This window comes from Clytia hemisphaerica, unplaced genomic scaffold (genome assembly GCF_902728285.1).
Source record: "Clytia hemisphaerica strain Z4C2 unplaced genomic scaffold, Clytia hemisphaerica genome assembly, whole genome shotgun sequence".
NCBI classification, from domain to species: Eukaryota; Metazoa; Cnidaria; class Hydrozoa; order Leptothecata; family Clytiidae; genus Clytia; species Clytia hemisphaerica.
This window is the reverse complement of record NW_027104146.1, coordinates 243,647-263,107: the sequence shown is the minus strand read 5'-3', so window position 1 is coordinate 263,107 and position 19,461 is coordinate 243,647. Positions and strand designations below refer to the sequence as shown.

At 35.1% G+C, this 19,461-nt stretch overlaps 3 protein-coding genes across 3 annotated transcripts; 1 reads left to right on the top strand and 2 right to left on the bottom strand.

Annotated features, from left to right (window-relative positions):
* Positions 1-477: 477 nt before the first annotated feature.
* LOC136813942 (high-affinity lysophosphatidic acid receptor-like) lies at positions 478-1,485 on the bottom strand. Its single transcript, XM_067070455.1, has one exon. It carries the CDS (start codon positions 1,483-1,485, stop codon positions 478-480), a length of 1,008 nt encoding a protein of 335 aa, XP_066926556.1.
* A 1,860-nt stretch (positions 1,486-3,345) lies between these two features.
* On the top strand, positions 3,346-5,421 carry LOC136813831 (uncharacterized). The gene is made up of 3 exons (XM_067070318.1): positions 3,346-3,433; positions 4,553-4,666; positions 5,117-5,421. Exons 1-3 carry the CDS (start codon positions 3,379-3,381, stop codon positions 5,419-5,421), a joined length of 474 nt encoding a protein of 157 aa, XP_066926419.1. The 5' UTR covers positions 3,346-3,378.
* On the bottom strand, positions 5,024-15,968 carry LOC136813830 (transmembrane protein 18-like). Its single transcript, XM_067070317.1, has 6 exons — positions 15,878-15,968; positions 11,151-11,328; positions 9,878-9,995; positions 8,440-8,494; positions 7,590-7,683; positions 5,024-5,893 (listed from the first exon to the last, which is right to left on the bottom strand). The coding sequence occupies exons 1-6, from the start codon at positions 15,922-15,924 to the stop codon at positions 5,777-5,779; spliced, it is 609 nt and encodes a 202-aa protein (XP_066926418.1). The 5' UTR covers positions 15,925-15,968; the 3' UTR covers positions 5,024-5,776.
* Between the last annotated feature and the right edge of the window lie 3,493 nt (positions 15,969-19,461).

Here is a 19,461-nt window from a genome sequence, read left to right as displayed (position 1 = left end):
ACACGAGTACACTGAGTACAATTTTTAATTAAGTGCTCTTCTGTAAAGATTCAAGTTGTATGTAGTTAGTTGGATGTTGTAAAGTAAAAGATATGTTTTTAAAAGAAATGATCTTAGTGAAAAATTTACAGTAGCTAGAATGATTAGTCCATTTTAGACCAGGTCGATCTGGGGGCATCTTAGCAACCCAAAACCACCATCAAATATTTTTCACCTCTTGGGGGACGCAGACCCCCCCCCAGATCGACCTGGTCTATTTATAATATTTCTAATCCGATTTTACTAAATGTTATTAAAGTCTTGACAATACAGCGTGCCCGGAAAAAGTGGTACGTTCGTATTTCATTAAATGGTGTTTTCCTTGTTCTAAAAATGAATTGAATCATTAATCTTTCTGTGTTTATATCGTGCTTTTTAAAATTCCAAAAAGTTATGATTTTTTACGGACACCGAAGATGGCGAAAATCGACCATTACGTCACATTAAAGAAGTTCTTGAAATTGTAGAAGGTTGAACCGTAGACATACTTGAGCGTCCTCTAACAAAACGTCGTCCGAATCCAAACAATTTCCAAAATTCTCGTTTGAACTCGGGATATTTTGAAACATAAATTGCAGGATTGATAACCGAGTTGACTGATGCACAAAAAAGTGCGAAAACTGTTAAAGTTTGAAGGCTAATTGGCTTTTGTTTCTTTAAAACGCGGATCGTGATTTCCGCTAAAAAGTTGAATAACGCCGGTAATAAACAGATCACATAATAAACAATCAGGGAGACTAATTTATGCGCCAAATTTAGATTTTTGCGTTCTTTTTTATCCGTTTTTGTGTTTTGTCGTGAAGCTCCTTTATGTTGGTGAGACGCCAACTCTTCTTCCTTTTGTCGAATCTTCTTCATCATTAATCGATAAGAAATGGAAATAATGACGAACGGACCGACCGTCAGAACAGAAATTGACAATAAATACAACAGACCATGAACAACATAAAAGACTTGCAATACAACCGGCACTAACCATGATGATAAAATCAGGACCCGAACTTTTCGATCACTCATCTTAACAGGGTAATTTTGCAGACTGGATAATAATACATAACGGTCGTAAGCAACCAAGGCTACGGTTGATGCTGAAGTTCCGCATAACATGACGGATATGAAGACTTTAGCAGATTCTAAATCACATCGGGTTAAAAACCGGCCATCTAATAGTGTAGCAGCAGTGAGCGGACATAACAGAAACCCAACCAAACTGTCTGATACAGCTAATGATGTTAAAAACCGATTGGACTTTGTACGCATGGGCGGTTTATTGAGGATAACCAATGAGATTGTGTTGCCAATAGCAGCCAATAATGCACATAGTATGAAGGACGAACCAAACACGTACCGTGTGACGTCGTCGATGTCTGGATAATGCAAGGTGCAGGGAAATATAGTGGCGGTGGGCGGAGATGGGGTGGTAGTGTTACCTGTTGAAGTATTCATTTTAAGTCAAAAGTTTCACTTAAGCTCTTGGAAGACTTAATTTTCATGAGCTATCTACCAGTAAACTTATTTTGATTCTCTTTGATTTGTAAATTATATTCAGCACAAAGAAAACACACTTTCAAATCCGCTATACCACGTTTCAAAGGGCCCAGGAAAATACTTCATTAAAAGTTGCAGACATCAGCAAGCATAATATGATTGAACAGCGTGTTGTCGTCTGTACATCCTCCTCTCTCTCATTTTGAAAATGAAAACTTATTATTGAAAGTTTTTCAAGATAGTTTGGTTGTTTAGAGTGAAAAAGAATAATGAAGAATTGTTGAAATTGATGCAATTAGAAGAAAAAAAGCAAAATAATGAACCCCTTTTTATCCCATTTCAAATTTTAAGTAAAGAAACACTCCGATGGAGTTTTCAAGTCTGATTCGAGAAATACAAATTTGGGCATTTCAGTTCTCCATCGTTTATGATTTTCATGGATAATCCGTTCTCCAGTGTTTTCATTTTAGGAGTTTTGAAAGGGTAACAGGACCCATCTAATTAACATTAATATGCTGATTAAGAATTTTTGAGACTAGAACTATCAACAAATTTGAGTACACCTTCTTTTATAAGAATTTTGTTTTTCCAAAATTCACGCAATTTCTGTTCACGCAAAGTTTTCTAATTCACGCAGCTTTTTTTCAAGTTTTCACGCATCATTCACGCAACCAAAAAGCCTACTTACGCATTCACGCAACCCGCTGGGGCCTACATAGATGTTTTTCAACTTTTTAGGGGAAAATCTAAAATACTATTACTCGCACTCTTAGGTTACCAGGATCTAAATTCCAATTAAATTTATCATGTCAAGTTATCATAGCCTGGAGCATAAAATAGAGTTTTTGTGAAATTTGTACTTGAATAATTGGCAATCTATAATTAAAAGAGCATTTTTAGGTTTTGTTGCCAAATTTCACGATGGTGATTTTCTTAGCATGTTCTTGACTTTGCCCAATTTCAACATGAATATTCTTATAGAATGAGACTTCTAACTTATATTATTATGGATGGAAGGAGTCTTGTAACTTAAATTGAATAAGTGGGATTTTGAGGGAAAATTATACAATTTAATGAAGAATTCAACCCTTGATGGGAAATTTGTCGTCCAGGTCATGTTTTTCAATCAACTTTCATATTTTTGATCAAAAACATTCAACATTACTTTTAAGAATTAATTAATAGGATGATATTTTAAAAAGGCTCAAGAAGCTCCAATTTACTTCAAACGATTTTGTTGATCCGAGAGGATTGCTTTTATTCTCCATTTATTTGAAAAAATAGTTTTGTTCAACAAGAATTATTGCTTTTCAAAGGTTTAATTTCATGTGTGTTTGTTACTTTTGGACTTTTGCGCTCTAATTCTGTCACGCTAAAAGATAGAAAATGAGAACAAAAGTACATAGGCAGTAAATAAAATAAAACCGTCAGATTTTACAAAAGAAAAACGTTTGCAAAATTTAGTTTGATAATTTAATGATTTCTTCTGGAATCAAAATCGCCAAAATTTATGATTAAATTCAATCTTATTTTTTTTCTCTAAAACATGAAGTTATGAAAATTAATCCACAAAATGGTGAAATTAAGAGCTTTTTTAGGCTCTAAACTCAAAAACTTAAGAGCCTCAAAAATTTTGGATGTTTTTATAAACAGCAACAAAAACTTTGCAGTCATACAGTAACAAGTTAGAACAAAATGTTTACAAAACAATTTTATCAAACAAAAGAAGAACAGAAATTTTAAAGAAAACCCATCTTCTGTTCCGATCGAAAGTGAGTCAAGAAAATTCGAAAAGTTTCATTTCTGTAATCTAATAAGAAGAAAGGAATCATAGAAAACATTTCTTTTAACATGAAAGAAATTTTTGACATCAAGGGATGGAGGATTGTTATTCTACTCGTTATCGGTGAGAATGAAACTTCAATGTCGGTCAAAATGGTCTACACAGACCCGGTGTAATTTTATCAGCCAGTGGGGATAAAAATAACAGACCAAAATGTTTTTTATGGCCGGAGATTTGAATTTCATTGTTTTCTAGCCAGAGAATTCAGTGGAGATGGAAAAAATAGCACAATATTTTGCAGTGCAGATTTGCTTATCTGATAATTTTCAGCGGGGACAAAAATTTAAGGATAATTTTCCACTAGGGACGATATTTTGGCCAATTTTTCCAGTGGGTCTATGAGAGGGGGGCGTATAAATAAATTCTAATTTGTGCAGATTTTCTGAAAACGAAAATTTGGAGACATTTCTTGAGCTTTGTGAAGGTCTATAAGCGGTCATTAATTTACATTTTTGGATTTTAAAGTGTAGTGCGAAAACCGGCCTGTTGAGTTGAGGTTATCTATCCTTCAAAAGAGCTTTCTTTTTCAACGACCTCTTTTTGTCGTTTAATAACTACACTAGAGTCCTTTGTTTGACTGAGCTTTCCAACTTTGCTTCCTGACGATTTTGAAGTCCAGTGTAGCAAACTAAAGGATTTGGCCATCTTGCAAATGTTCACTTTCGTTTTCAAAAAGTAAATGAAAACACAAAAACAATAAAATATCGAAATCTCTTTAAAATTCTTAAAGCTATAAGAATCACAAAAGAAAACACTTCCCAACTTTTAGAAAATATGTTTCTTTTTCACCAAAAAGATGGATCTAGTGGTATGGATTTGTGCGTACTTAATTCTGCCATATCACACAGGGCACCTTATCAGCGCCATCTACACGTTTTTTTATAAGAACAAACTATATAAGAACATAAGGCTTCGATGGCCAAAATATTAAGAACAAGTTAAAACATTTTGAGGCTTTGAGGACCCTAAAACACCCGATCTCTGGACCCGAAAATGGATAGAAATTCTCAAACAATGGCTAAAATAAGAACACGTTTTAAGAACATTTTAAGGCTTAAAATCCAAAAAGCTAAGAATATTCCAAGGCTTCAAAATTTTTGAACGTGTTATCTTGAACAAGCAATTAGTGGCCTGTGGTCTATTTAGTAACCTGCTGCAATAAATTTTCAATATATATTACAGTTGGGATGTTATGGTATTTGGGAGTGGGCTCCAGGCAGATGTTTCTCACCTCTACAATGAAGGAACCCCCCGATGAAGGGTCTTTCTCAATCGTCAAAGACATCAAAGGAGAAGGTCAGTGTTTTGTTTTCATGAAATTCTTATTGGCGTAAAATAAATAAACGTATGAAATTTTGTAAGAGGATTGTAAATAATAATAATTGAGCTTTTTCAGAAAAAAATTGAACATGGAGGTGGAGTGGAGGATATAACATTTTTTGGAAATTTACGCCCAGGATAGCAGGTCTAACCCCCCCCGGACAAGCATTAGTTGACCCCCCGAACATTCATAATTACCCCTAAACAGAGAAATTTTCTCCTCCAAACAAGGCAAATTTTGTAGGTTTTTCACTACCCCCCATATCCTCCACCCCCATGTACAAACATTTTCTGGAAAAGCCCATTTACGAGAAGAGATGATCAAAGAAATGGCAGAGTAGAAGATTTATAAAATTGAAAATAATATCCCAATGCAATCATTATAAAATAAACAATAAATTTAATGTTTGTTTTCGTCTCTCGCAGAACCTTACATAACAATCAAGATGAAATGTTATTACCATGACAACCAAACCTATGGCTTCGCATGGCAACAGTTGCTAAACAACACGAAGTGTCATCAACAATTATTCGACAAGTGTTTTACTGAACGTTCGATCGTTGGGCGACATGAGACACATGTTTTAACGTTTCACAGGATACAGGACATCAGACGTTGTGTATGTACTGATGTCAGTGAATGGTACGTCAACTCGTGCCTTCGGTCAAAGGATGTTCATTGTTGCTTAGATCGTGGAGTAAATTCAGTGAAATGTTATTCAGTGACGTAAACGATTATGGATACAACAAGATCTAGGAGTTAAGAGTCTGAAATCGTATATATTCGATACAGGATGAGAGGGCGCCATCAACGTGTCATTCAACCATGGATGAGGTTGTTGATCGAGAATATCCAGGACACGTACAAATCGTTAGAAAATCCCAGGAAAAACCATTGTGGAGCGAAAAACATTGAAGAATCATTTACATCGACTACAAACGCCAGTACCAATTACATTCACCAAATATACAGTAAAGCAAACGGTTCATCTAACAAGTCATAATTTTTAAGAGGCAGATTTCTCCAAATAACCCCGATACCAAGCGACAGTTTTCAATTAGACGAAAAGACGGATTTTCGAGACGTCATTTATCCTTCTTTGTCTCCTTATCGTCGCTATTTTGTTGCCGTTGTTGTTGTTGACGGATTTGTCGTTGTTTGACGTCAATCAAAGTTCGTGCAGCGCTACTCAGCCACATAACCTGAAAACAGGACAGAAGGGAAGACCGTTATACTCACAGATATCTGTAAAGCCCGAAGGGCTAGATTTGCAGCTTTGTTCAAAAAGTGAAGCTCATCTTTGGAAGGATTTCCTACCAGAGTCACGTGACAAAAATATGCAATTTCACCGGTTTGAGAGGTGTGAAATAGCGTTTGCCGCCTAATTTTTTTGATCTCGCGCTCCAAAAACAATCAAAATGCTAGATCCTATCCATCGGCACGAAATTTAAAAAGTCAAATTTTAGCTTCACTTTTTTTTGCTGGAGAAAGCTTAAAGTTGCATATCTAGCCCTTCGGGCTTAGATATCTGTGGTTATACTCATCAGAATGAAAGAGAGAAAAGAAGGGAGGTAGCATTTAGCAGGGGACTTAGAATACCCTTTTCTGAAGATTGGTCTTAGTATCATTGATTTTGTCGAGAAAAATATGTCACCAATGAATTGAGGTACTTGGATTAATCCAATACCTTCATATCAAACAAATAAATATTTCTAACAAGATATATGGTTTGATACCATTGTGAATTTTTCTCATGTGTGAGATTTTTGCTATGGATCGGTATTCATTTAATAGAAACTGAATAGACCTTATCGGAGTTTTTTATTTTTCTAAAAAAGCGATGCATTGTGGGATTGTTTCGAGTGTATTACAATAGAAATCTCTTAGGAATTCCTCGAGGGAATTCTATTGTAATACACTCGAAACAATCCCACAATGCATCGCTTTTTTAGAAAAATCAAAAACTCCGATAAGGTCTATTGATAGATCAGACAATATGAGAGTTTGTACAAAACGAAGAGTTCTTCGAGGCCCGACCAGATAAAAGAAGCAAAATTCCCAAGGCTGTAACAAAATAAACTGGCTGAATGAAAATAATAGAAAGGAAGAAAAAAACACATTTTCACTTCTAAAGATGACAAATTATTTCCTCTAATTTTGAATGTTTACTATTTTATGCCTTACATTTGGAATTTTTAAAGAGTATCATCTTTGGCAAAAACATCACCTAAAAATTACTCATTCTCAATTTTTCTTATTTTTCTCAGTGTTGGAGTCACAAACAGTGCCGAAATATAATTTATATTTTTGGAAATTTTGGGTATTTTAACGTTTTCCAGAATTTAAAGGCCGAACCAGAATTGCAATTTAGCTTTCACTTTTTATCATCGGATTTTTCGGTTTGGGAGGGGTTAAGTGGCTTCCAGGCTTTATTTTCAGCTTTATTGGAACATTTTTGAGCATTTATATCCTGAGATCCTAAGGTCTCCTTAACCTTAAAAAAAAGTCTCATGTTAAAACTCTAATTTCCAACCCTACTTTAAAGCACTTGATGTTTTATATGCTTTTGAATTTTAATTGTTTTGAAATTTTGAATTCCCTTTTTGTGCCAAGTATTACGGCGCTGATTGCAGCAAACAGGAATTCTAATACACCTTTTTTCCGGTTAGCCGTTTCGTATAAAAAGTCACCAAAATTTCGAGTAAACAAACCATTCCATTGGCTGTGTAAGAGCACATTTATTTGTTTATGTTTTTGCTTTTAGCCAATGAGATGGTTTCTTTACTCGAAATTTTGGTGACTTCTTATACGAAGCAGCTATCCGTAAAAAAACTGTATTCAATCTCACAAGAAAGTCAAATAAACTACTCCCAACTAGGCTGGGAGATTTTCACTTACAATGAGCACGATGCAATTGAAGAAAATTGGGATTGAGAAAACGGTCGAAATAAACAATCCACTTGAATCGAAAAAATTCTCTGATGCAAATCTCCTGAAAAAACAAATGTAAATCTTCTTATTGAAGTATAACCAGGTACTTACTCCATGGCACTATGATGATTAGTAACTGCCATTTTGGAAAATCTTTGCCACAACACCACCACCCCCAGAACTTACTGAACTGTGAAGAACTCTCGGGTACCTAATAGCCGGGGGGGGGGGTCTGCTAATTAATTTTTCGAGAATTTTTCACCCAGGACATTCTTATTCCAACCCCCCTGCTTATTGATTTTTGGGAACATTTTTTTTGAAGTTCCCTCTTTTGACCTAATTCTGCTTTATTAACCTCCTTTTCAAAAATTTTCCACCCAGGACATTTTTATTCCGACCCCCTCCGCTTATTAAGTTTTGAGATTTTTTCCAAACCCCTCGCTTATTCCAAACCCCCCGGCTATTAGGTACCCGAGAGTAACTGTTTTCATTGCTCAAAAGGACCCCTTTTCCGACACGCTAGAAAATGAGTGATTTGCGGCTTTTCTAGATTATAAGTTATACTAAGTACTCGAAAATTTTGACAGGTTGGAATAATTTTACTTTCAGAGCTATAAAAATTGTTAGATCTTTTTCCAAAAAGAATCGATTTCTCTTCAAAAAAAATTAAATTTTTTGTGTTAATTTAGGGAATTTTGTTCAAAAATGTGTACATACTCCACTTTGGGAGTCTCAGTTGTCACACCACCACGTAATAAGTGTCACAAACATTAGAATAGTCTCTAACAACATCAATAAAGTAAAATTGTTTGCTTACTTGTGATTGTCAGCAGCTAATTCATTTAAGCGTTCCGAGAAATACACACAACACACTAAAAGAAAAAATAAAGGAACAAGTTACACATAAAACCTAAGTAAGAGATCTTTGATATCAGCTACTTTTTATGACATTATAATTGATTAGGTCTTAACATGGCTCGCACCCCCCCCCCCCCGCCTGAGTGGGGGGAGCTACACCTAAAATTTGCCATATAAGAGGTGGGAGCTGGTTGTTTTTCCCGACAGGTGGGGGGAGCTCTATCTTAGGGGGGACCTGCATTAGTTTATGTAACTCTGGGGGCTAAATAACACTTCCTAAAATATTTTTCTTTACTGTTGGTTTTTAATTTCTCTAAACCTTTCATGTTTTCATGCGAGGTGTGATCTGATCCTTAAATGCAAAAATGAAGACATTCTATTGCATTCTCTAAAAGTGCACACACATGTAAATAGAGCTTTGTGAATGCCATAAAAGTTTTCCCCTATACTGGGTACTAAAATTTTATCAGGCTGGGGGGACCTTGTTCTCAGGGGGGACGTAAATTTGGCGGGGGGGACCTAGAACCCCAGTCGGAGCCATGCTTAAAACTAAAAATTGAATACCTAAAAAAGTAATGATTAAATAGACCTTTTTATAAATTACGTCACGAATATCACTTACCTCGTATTCAATTGCCATGGTGATTATGTCACTTGAATGATTTTTTTTATGAATAGAAAATAGTTATAATAAAATCCACTGGGAGTAAATCACCATGGCAATAATTTCAAAACGAGGCAAGTGATGTTCGTAACGTAATTTATATGAAAAGGTCTATCATGATGAAATTTTCACCAAAGATACAACCCATAAGAAGGAAGTGATTCAAGCTAAATTTGTCAAAAAGCTATAAGATGACTCCGGGTTATAGAGCAACTTGAGCTAAAGAATACTATAAATAAAATAGCTTGTTGGCTGCTAAAAAAAAACTAAAACTCACTTAATGTCAATATTAGATCGTATTGATAAATAAATTTGAAATGATAATCATAAGCAATTATAAAATTCTCAATCAAACAGTTCAAAGCGTTTTTTTTAATACAACAAAATTAAAGGTTTTATTTTTACATAAGTGTTCCCGTTTCATATCAGACACATATTTTATATCAGGACAGTGTCTGCCTATTGTTATATTATGCTGATATAAATAAAATAATGGGATCAGGTCTGGTTATCGTGGTCGCTGGTTGGATTCTTTAACAGTTCTGTTCACTGTTAAAGAATCCAACCAGCGACCACGATAACCGGACCTGATCCAAATAATGTTTTTCTTTCCCTCTGTCTGATCATCTTGCTCCACATCTGTGTCAATCCAATGTGAAAAAGCTTGTAAATTAAGATTGATATGAGTAAGCAAACGATACCACACAAAACCTTTAAGTTAAGCATAACTTACGTAGAAGGAAGAAGATACAATATTGTAAGTTGGCGGATTTTCTGGAGATGATGATTAGAAGGAGACATGTGAGATGGAACATCATCAAACAAACCATCCAATTCTCTCTCCAGGGAAGCTATGGAATAATCAAATTAAAGATCATTACTGTATTTAAAAGCATTTTAGATAAACCAAAAGAAATAAGTTACAAACTACTCTCGGGTACCGTCAAATGCTCTTACTTGGGACGATTGGTCGAAACATGGGACTGGTTGATATCTGGTCTGTATTTTCACTTACTGTTAAATCTCTTTGACAACAAATTTTTTTTCGTGTATTTTTAATACGCTGTTCATTAAGTCAAATCAAATGACTTTGGAGGTTCAGTGAAATGGGGGCCGATTTACCGTCCCATGTTTTGTCAGATAGTCCCAAGTTAGAACAGTTGACGGGGGCTTTTGAATAAGCGGGGTGGGTGGAAAAATTCTAAAAACTTAATAAGCGGGGAGGGGGTATAAAATTTCCTGGGTGAAAAGTTTTTGAAAAGTAGGCTATTACAGTAGAATTAATGCAAAAAATGAAACTTTCAAAAACTTTTTCCCAAAAATAAATAAGGGAGGAGGGGGAATAAGAATGTCCTGGGTGGAAAATTTTGGAAAAATGTAACTAGCGGGGCGGGGGACGCTTATTAGGTACCCAAGAGTAATGGACCAAAGAAGTAAAATTGTCATTTTTTCCACGATATTTTATTATCTTACAGAACTTAATCAGGTAAAAATATTTTATGTTTAACACCAACTCAGTAAGTGAGGACTCTTTCCAACATCAAAGAAAAAGAAACCCAGGTCTTCCAACCCCTACCTAAAATCTTCTTGGCTTCCAGGTAGCTGATTTGAAAAATGTATCAGCTCAGTTGTAAATTGAAATTGAAGTTGTAATGCAGGCCAAACTTCCATTTTCAAATTCAAAAACTGTTATACAAGAAAAGTTTTGTTATCGTTAATGTACAATGTGTCCCAAAAAAAGCAGACAAATATGATGTAAAGTAAAATGCTCATAATTTATGCCAAATTTGTTGACTTATATACTTAATATTTCAATCTTAAAAGCTTATCAATCATCTTGGGAACTGATTGAACAGATAGTTTTAATCTTATTTCAATTATACTAGTTTAGATAATGAGTTTTGAGGATTTTACTTTATATAAAAACGTATCTGCTTTTTTAAGGGATGCTAAGTCAAACACAAACACAATTGGTTAATAATCTAAAACCAACATTGTTTCCTCACCACTTTCAAAAATTCCCAATAATTATCGATTTCAGCTGTGAAGGAATCGGGTACATAATTACTTTGAAGCTTCACATTTTTATTTGAATGTCTTGGAGTAGCATTTGAATTGTCATCTAGTGATTTGGAGAAATTTTCAATTAGGTCAAATAGGCTTCCATGCAATTTCCCTAAAAAACTAAACACATAGAATTTGATTAATGAAATAAACAATCAAATGGTCCAAATCACAAGTTAAAATAGGCTAGCTAAATTTATTGAAGAAAGCCATACATTCAAAATAAATCACAAATCCATTTTTTAAAGAGTCATATTTAATATTTTTAATGATGCTGTTTTTGTTGTCAGCATATAAAACAAAACATTTGGTTGCTACTTTGGCAGTATGTCACATATATACAGTACATCATCTCCTATACAGTATCAAGAATATGGGATTTGGAGTGCAGGCCAATTTTACTTTCGTTTTCAGTGGTTTTATTTTCGATTTCAAGCCAACATCTTAGCAACGGGGTGCTTGCCCAGAAAATCTTTTGAATCCCCCATTTCGATTAAACCTGATTAAACCAATAAAGAACAAAAATTTTCTATGTTTCACTTTTTTGCACTAAGACTATAAATCCTTCTTTTATTCAATGATTTTTACAGCAATTTGTTGACAATCTAACTCTCCCATTAAATTTTAGCTTTCTTCAGAGAATTGAAGATGAGAAATAGTCTACATCTTAGGATCTCGGATTGAAACAAATAAAAAAGGTTTTATGAAGGGTGAGATTTTACAGCTGCCCCTTGTGCAAGGCACTGAGAGGCCACAGGTGCGAAAAAGAAGGGCCATGTGAAATACTAGACTGAATAATCTGACTAGAACACCTAATAATTTAGATGACTGAAAAAATTGATCGCCCAGATTTATTTGAAACTTCACAATCAGTAACATTGTCAATGAAGATATATTTTGGCCTGTACACAAAATTCGCCAAAATAACAAACATTGTCCATCCCACAAAAGAAAAACATTGGCCACCATATACCCTGGTTTTGGCTTCTTCATAAAGACGAAAGACATATCTGGACTTATTTCGTACTTTCCAGTCTCTTGTCTTGTCCGTAGTTTTTCTGACTTGCTGGGTCTTTGTTAGTTATTTTCTATGTTTTCTAACTGACTGAATCACTTACCGAAAGATCGCCCCGGTGGGATTAAAACCCACTAAATGCAAAGCTCTAATGTTTAGAAACCCAATGCCTTAATCACTGCGTCACAGATTCATGCTAGGAAAGTGTTACTGACGGCTATTTATATTGTACAAACTACAGACCAGACCATATGATGCCAGATTTTTTTTTAATTGAAAAATTGCTGATTTAAGCATTTTATTGCAAAAATTATACGATATTCTACATCCAAAAATCAGTTAGTCAGACTAGGAAATCAAGCTTTCAGAAAAAAACAACATCAGTTATCTAAAGGATGTATTCGCAACAACAAGGATGAGAGTTACCTGAATTAAGTTCAAGTTCCCAAGACAATTTAATTAAAACTTGTAAACTTTAAAATGATATGTGTATCAACCAACCAAATCTTGTCCTTCAATTCCCGAGACAGCGCTTCAATTTTTAAGGGATGCCAGTCAAAAATTGTGTGAAGTATCAAAAAATCAACAAAAACACATTTTTCTCGAAAACTCTAAAAATATTTTTAATATAAATGCCTTGTTTATACACTAAAGTAAAAGTAATTCTGTGTTTTTTTAGGTCCCGCAAAATTTCAGGGAAATAACCTATCCGGAGGTGCGCAGAACTAGGTGGGTTCCGTCTCCCCTGCAGATCTTTTTCTTGGGAAGTTGATCTTCAAATTAGTTTTCAAGGTTGGCTTAGGGACCCTCGACAAAAAACTTTCGAATTTTTTATCGGCGTTGGGCCGATAAGGGGGTGGGGGGGTCCAACTACATACCGATAAAAAAACAAGTATTGGGACGAAAATCTTTTCAGCCAATTTCTTTCTGATTTTGTCCACAAACTCCACTGAAAGCATACAATTTCACTTGCTTTCACCTTCGCGCACAAATTCGCAAATTTAAAAGTACAGTTTTGAATTAGCTTTATGAAAAAAGCTCTATTTCATTGGCCAGCGTGCTGCCATTTCCTTCGAAATGTTGCGACTTCATCACGTCTTTTTAATTTTCGTTTTTTGATTAACAATATCAATGCGGGTATGAACAAACTCAATGTTGGTGCAAATAGACAAAAGCTCAACGAAGACGGGTGGGAAGGTGAGATCAACGCGATGGCGGACATGATTGGAAAAAATTGTGTTTTCGAAGATGTAAAAGTTGGTTTCAAAAATTTTTGCCGATAAGAGCAAGGGGGGAGGGGGTCTGGAGCTTATCGACCCAATGCCGATAAAAAATTCGAAAGTTTTTTGTCGAAGACCCTTAGCTCAATTTTTTCATCTATGGCTCAAATTTTAGGCAATTTCTCATTGTTTTTGAAAATGTTGATTTCATTAAAAAATGCCACGTTATTTTTTCATGAATCAATTTGGAAGTTTTGCGGTGCACTTGTTTGCTTGTGAGTCAAGTAAAACAATACAGTGCTTTCGCAGCATTAATTTTTGATACGCATTTCGGGGGAACGCTAGTGTGACTAACTTAAAATGTATAGTTTGTTATGGTTTAGGGGACCTGTCCATATTCATTTGACAACGCATAACGTCAAATTGACGTTATCCTCTGAACCTCCACCCCCCCACAGATAACGTCAAGCGATGTATACCATAAGTTGTGGCCTTTTTTTCATCAAAGTTTTCCCGTCGCAAAGTCCATACCTGGTTGTACCCATGCGTGTATGTGTTCTTTTAACTAATGAACTTTATTTAAAAAGAAATTAAAAGTTCCACTTGGCCCTAGGTTCGTGCCGTGCTTTAGACGTACCACCTTCTTTGCCCACTTGTGCGATGTGGTCCGCTCGATTGCGTTGTCAAATGAATATGGACGGCTCCCCTTAGGGACTGGAACTGGGGGCAAAAAATTAATGCAATTCTGGGACATGCATTGGGCCATTCCAGAAAATTTTTGTTACCAACCGTCGGACGATCTGCATTTAAAAATTTTTTCTAGCCTCAGAAACAATTTTTCTTTTCCAGTGGTGGTAGGAAATTCCAATAAAAATCCATGTACTTTTGCAAAATGCATCGGAAATTCCACTCTTTTTTACCTTTTTTAATTCAATTGCCTTGGAAATTCGTAAAACTCACGGCTGTTCCAAGGCAGAAAAATTGAATTGACGTCAGATTTGCGAAAATTTTTTACCTTCCTATACAAAATCCCAAATATTTCAACAACTAAAGAAGCTTTTTTAATTCTGTAAAAAACATTTTTTCAGGGAAGGATAGAGCTTTAAGAAAAATATAACTTCATACCGTAAGTTGGTCTAATGTCGACATCCGTCTTCTAATTTCGACATCCTTCTTTATAGATAGGAATAATAAGAAGGTCGAAATCACTGATAGACTAAAGATTTTTCCTTTCATCGTGCTCGTTAGTCAAAGTCAATCAGCTATTCCGACTTTCCTCAGTTTCTATTGTTCCTATCTCTAAAGAAGGGTGTCAAAATTAGAAGACGGATGTCGACATTAGACCAACTGACGGTAAACACTTTCTCTTTTTCTTTTTTTAGATTTCAGACATTTGATTTTTGGCTTGATGGAACAGCCGTGAACTAATGCGCGCACATTATTTTGATGCTCTCCACCGTTTGGGCCATTCCAGAAAATTTTTGTTACCCCCCGTCGGATGACGTGCATTTTTTAATTTTCTCTAGCCTCGGAAATAATTTTTCTTTTCCAGTGGTGGTCGGTAATTCCGATAAAAATTCATGTACTTTTGCAAAATGCATCGGAAATTCCACTCTTTTTTGCCTTTTTTAATTCAATTGCCTTGGAAATTCATACATTTTCTTCTCTCGCCTTGGAAATTTCAAATTTTGGTGAAAACTTTTGCCCTCGGAAATCCTGTGTCGTCCGCCCCCCCCTGTTACAGACAAATTCTGGAATGGCCCTTTGGGCTCTGGAGGTAAACAAACCCCTTTTTGCCTGAGTTACCTTAGGGAAAGTTTTTTTTTTAGCTTTTCTTAAGTTCTGTCGAACAAAATTCCCTCAAACTTTAGTATGTTTAATCTATTCATGATATTATACCACTCTGAAAATTATTTGCAAAAAGAAGATCGCTCTCAAAAGAAGCTGAAAACCCACTTTCCGTAAGCCTTTGCAGGCAAAAACGCGTTCGTTTACCACACAAACAATTTTATACACAACGGTGGAGCGCACATTTTCCCGGGCCATTTCTGAGAAGTTTGAATTACAGGAAAGGTGTATTTCGAATTTTTGTGATAACTTTTGCCCCTCGAAAATCCTGTGTCGTCCGCCCCCCTGTTACAGACAAATTTTGGAATGGCCCATTAAGTTACCCCAGCCTTAAGCAGACAAATTTTTAAGTAAATATGACAACGCATTATTATTACAATTACAAACAGTCAAAGAAAATATTTGTGTAGCTACCGGTACCGCTACCTTTCAAAGCCTTTGGAATTTTGTTTTTTGAGTTATAAAATCTTAGACGCAAGACAATGCCGAGGTATCGTATCTAGTATAATTAGTTCAGTAAGCATTAAAAGCTTATTATAAGATTGGAACGAGGTTGAGGAGAACATTGAAAGAAAAAAATATCTACCTGAACCACGTTGAATCCTCGTGGACGACTTGCGCTTCCGACGCCATTTTGAAAATCAAATCGGATATGTAAACAAACTATTTAATAAAACACAGACTCGTATTCCAGTTTTCTAGATCTAGAGACTCCAAACCAAGTTTTAAGGTCTTGGTTTGATTTGCCTTGTGCTTGGCACGTGACTTTGTCTTCGAACCATTTGTCTCAATGACCTTAACTTTACCTTAGAAAAGCTCCTGGAAGATTTTGGGTAATCGAATGCAATCAAAACAAAATCTGCGAAAAGACTCTCGAGAAAGAAGGGCAAGTCGACAAAAGTCAACCATCAACTACCAGAACCAGAGAAGAATCAAGATATGTAACTGTATACTCTTTTATTTTAGCTTACATGTTTTATGAATTCCTTAGTCTGTTTGCAGTTCACATGAATTCAATAAACAATTTTTATTTGAGATTATTTGGTTATGATGAAAAGGTTCTTTTACGTTTTTTTTTTTTTTTAACTTTTATACATGGTTAGCATACAGTCCGTGAAGTCGGCGGGTATATTTTTGCATCAGTAGAGTGAAACTTGCGTAGCCCTCAAATGAATGACCTGGCTAGTCATTAAAATACAAAGTTAAAGCAAAACAAGAATGGCAGAGTGTAGCTGCAAGCAGAGCTGCATGGTTAATTTGTTTTTAAATTTTGCTGCTTTGATATTATTATTTGTATTAATTGCTATTATTGCTATTGGTCACAGTCATTTGATGGCTATGCAAGTAAATTTTGTTTCCATCAGTGATTCAGACCCTCCTATTACAGTGTAGACCTAACTCTTCATACAAAAATTATGGGGAAAATATATTTGGACTTTGTACCCTATTATGCTGCACGCCAGCACTTATTAAGCTGATGAAGTCCCGGATAAGCGGGATAAAAATCAGTTTTTTTGCAGTTTGCATAAAAAACCCAACAAAGAAGATCTTTCAAATTCAGTATGTAAATAGAGCAGTAAAAAATACAACTACTTTTCAATTTTTCCTTTTTTTTGCAAAAGTTCTAGAAATGAAAATAAAAGGATAATGATAATTGAATACTATCCACTGATGATCCGAGGCGCCATCGCAAAGCTAGAAACGCTTCGCGTACTCTTCGCTTAAGAAAATGATCAACAGATTACATTTTTCACCCGCGCGGGAGTTCGCGGGGGTTCTGCAAGCGGTCTGCAAGCGTTCTTGGCTCAATCCTTGGACCGTGTTAAAAATGGTAGACTCAGCTGTGACAGATCATTTCAATGGAAGTTGTTGGAACGTTTACAAGACTCTAGACAGAAAATCTTTTGTTTTATTGTCAATGATGACGTGCCGTTATTAATTTTGTTAGATCTGATTTATTGATGTTTGTAAGTGCACTTTGTAGTTTTGATTCCCATTGAAGAATCATATTCTGGTTTTCATGTTATTAGATGCTGTTTTAGAGCTTTAGAGCTACACTGTATTATTCCCAACTCTAAAGAAGGGGGTCAAAATTAAATTAGAAGAGGGATGTTGGCATTACACCAACTTACAATAGTTTTGCACCACTTCTTTCTTCTTCAGAGCCGCAATAACACCAGACATTGGTAATCAATAAAATCGATCATCGATTACAATCGATAGCTAATGGGCAATATTAATCAATGATTAGATATCGATTAAAATCAATAATCAATAGGAGGACCCTCCCAGCGCTTAGGAAACTTTCGGAGTTTTCCAGAGCAGCTAAATAAACACTATTTTTCTCTTTTTGCCTTTCCGGTGCTTCCGGAGCAAGAGATTTTTATCACGTTATAAAAAACTGTTTAAACATGGTTACAAAAAAATATTTATTTGTCTCCAGGTGATGGACACTTTGGTCAAATAAAATACTTACAGTCTTTGAGGATGATGGTTCAGCCATTGATGAAATCAAATTTATCACATTAGCTATATTCGAAAGCATCACTGGTCGAAATATCGAAACTACCATGAGTCGGCTGATTTTTCCGAGCGCCGGGAGGGTCCTTCGATAGGTAATCGAGGTCAAAAAAATTGTGAAAATCGATTAGTATCGATGAGCCATCAATTAATATTGATGAGATATCGATTAATATCAATTATTTTTCAGTATCAATTATTATCGATTACTCATCGGTTATATATCGATTATTATCGATGAACTATCAGTTTGTGGAAGTACTTTGTTGTGAAGCGTCTTTATGTCACATAAAACAAAAGAAAATAGCAAAAGAACAAAGGAATTACCCATAGCCACCATTTTGCAACCATTGGGAATTGCAATTTTATGGTAATGGGAATCCTCATATCGAATAAAGCATCTTCTGATTTCTGATTGTCTTTTTTAATCTGCCGTGAAGTGTTAAAAAAATTCTTAAAGACACATTCTCCTACGAAGAGGCTTAAAAATATGGCGTAGAAAAAAGTTGTTACTGTAAAAAGTATGTCATTTTATCTTAACAATTTCGTAAACTACGTCACAACCATGGAGAGCTGACTATGACTTTATGACTTATTCTCACTCGTTTCGGTTTCTGTAATAAAAAGAAAGTCATTATTTTGAACTTTGAACATATGCTTATAATCGAGGTACTTCCACTAACTGACTATCGATCAATATTGATGGTTGTTCAATGTATCGATGGAGAGATTGTTGTTGCTAATTGATTTGAAATCAATAAAATTATAAATTGATCGTATCGATTACCAAGCAATTTGCATCAAAGAAAATTTCATTATTCGTTTCTAAATCGATGGTATTGATTAATAATTGATAATATTGATTAAAAATCAATACAAAACATCAATCAATTATAATATTCGATAATATTATTATTATATTATCGATTGATAGCAATCGATAGCTAATTTAGGACGAAAAAATTGTGAATATCAATTAGCTATGATTATTGATTTTAATCAATGATCGATTTTATTGATTACAACCGTCTGGATAACGACCCTGCCACAAACCAGACTTGTGGAATGTCAAGGTGTCAAGGTGTCAAATAAGAGATCTTTCTTTACCATTGGACAATCCTAACTTGACATGAATTATGGTGTGTCAGGTGTGTGCGCACTAAAACCCTTTAAAGAAATTTCTTTTTTCAATTTAATTTCTTGCGACACTTTGTTCTTGACAATTTAACTCTCACATAAAATTCCAGTTTTCTTCAGAAAATTGAAGGTGAGAAAAAGCCTATGCCTTAGGCTTAGGATCACTGATTGAGACAAATAAAAGAGGCATTTTGAAGGGTACCATTTTACAGCAGCCCGTTGTGCAGGCACTGAAAGAAATATCTGGTCAATGGAAAGGTTAATGGTGCCAAAAAGAAGGGCCATGTGTAAAATGTGGAAATATCACAACCTCGTCCCCTTTTATTGTTGTATCACAGGCTTTATTTACGTAACTGATAGTTACCAGAGTATGAAAATGGAAAATATCATATACATATTCAGATTTTGCTCAAAATTAAACAAGTAAAATTATCATCTCAAGTTGTTTACAGGTCTGCTAATCCTGATATAGGAGCTTTATTCTAGACTGACGATCGTGGATGGAAATACTAA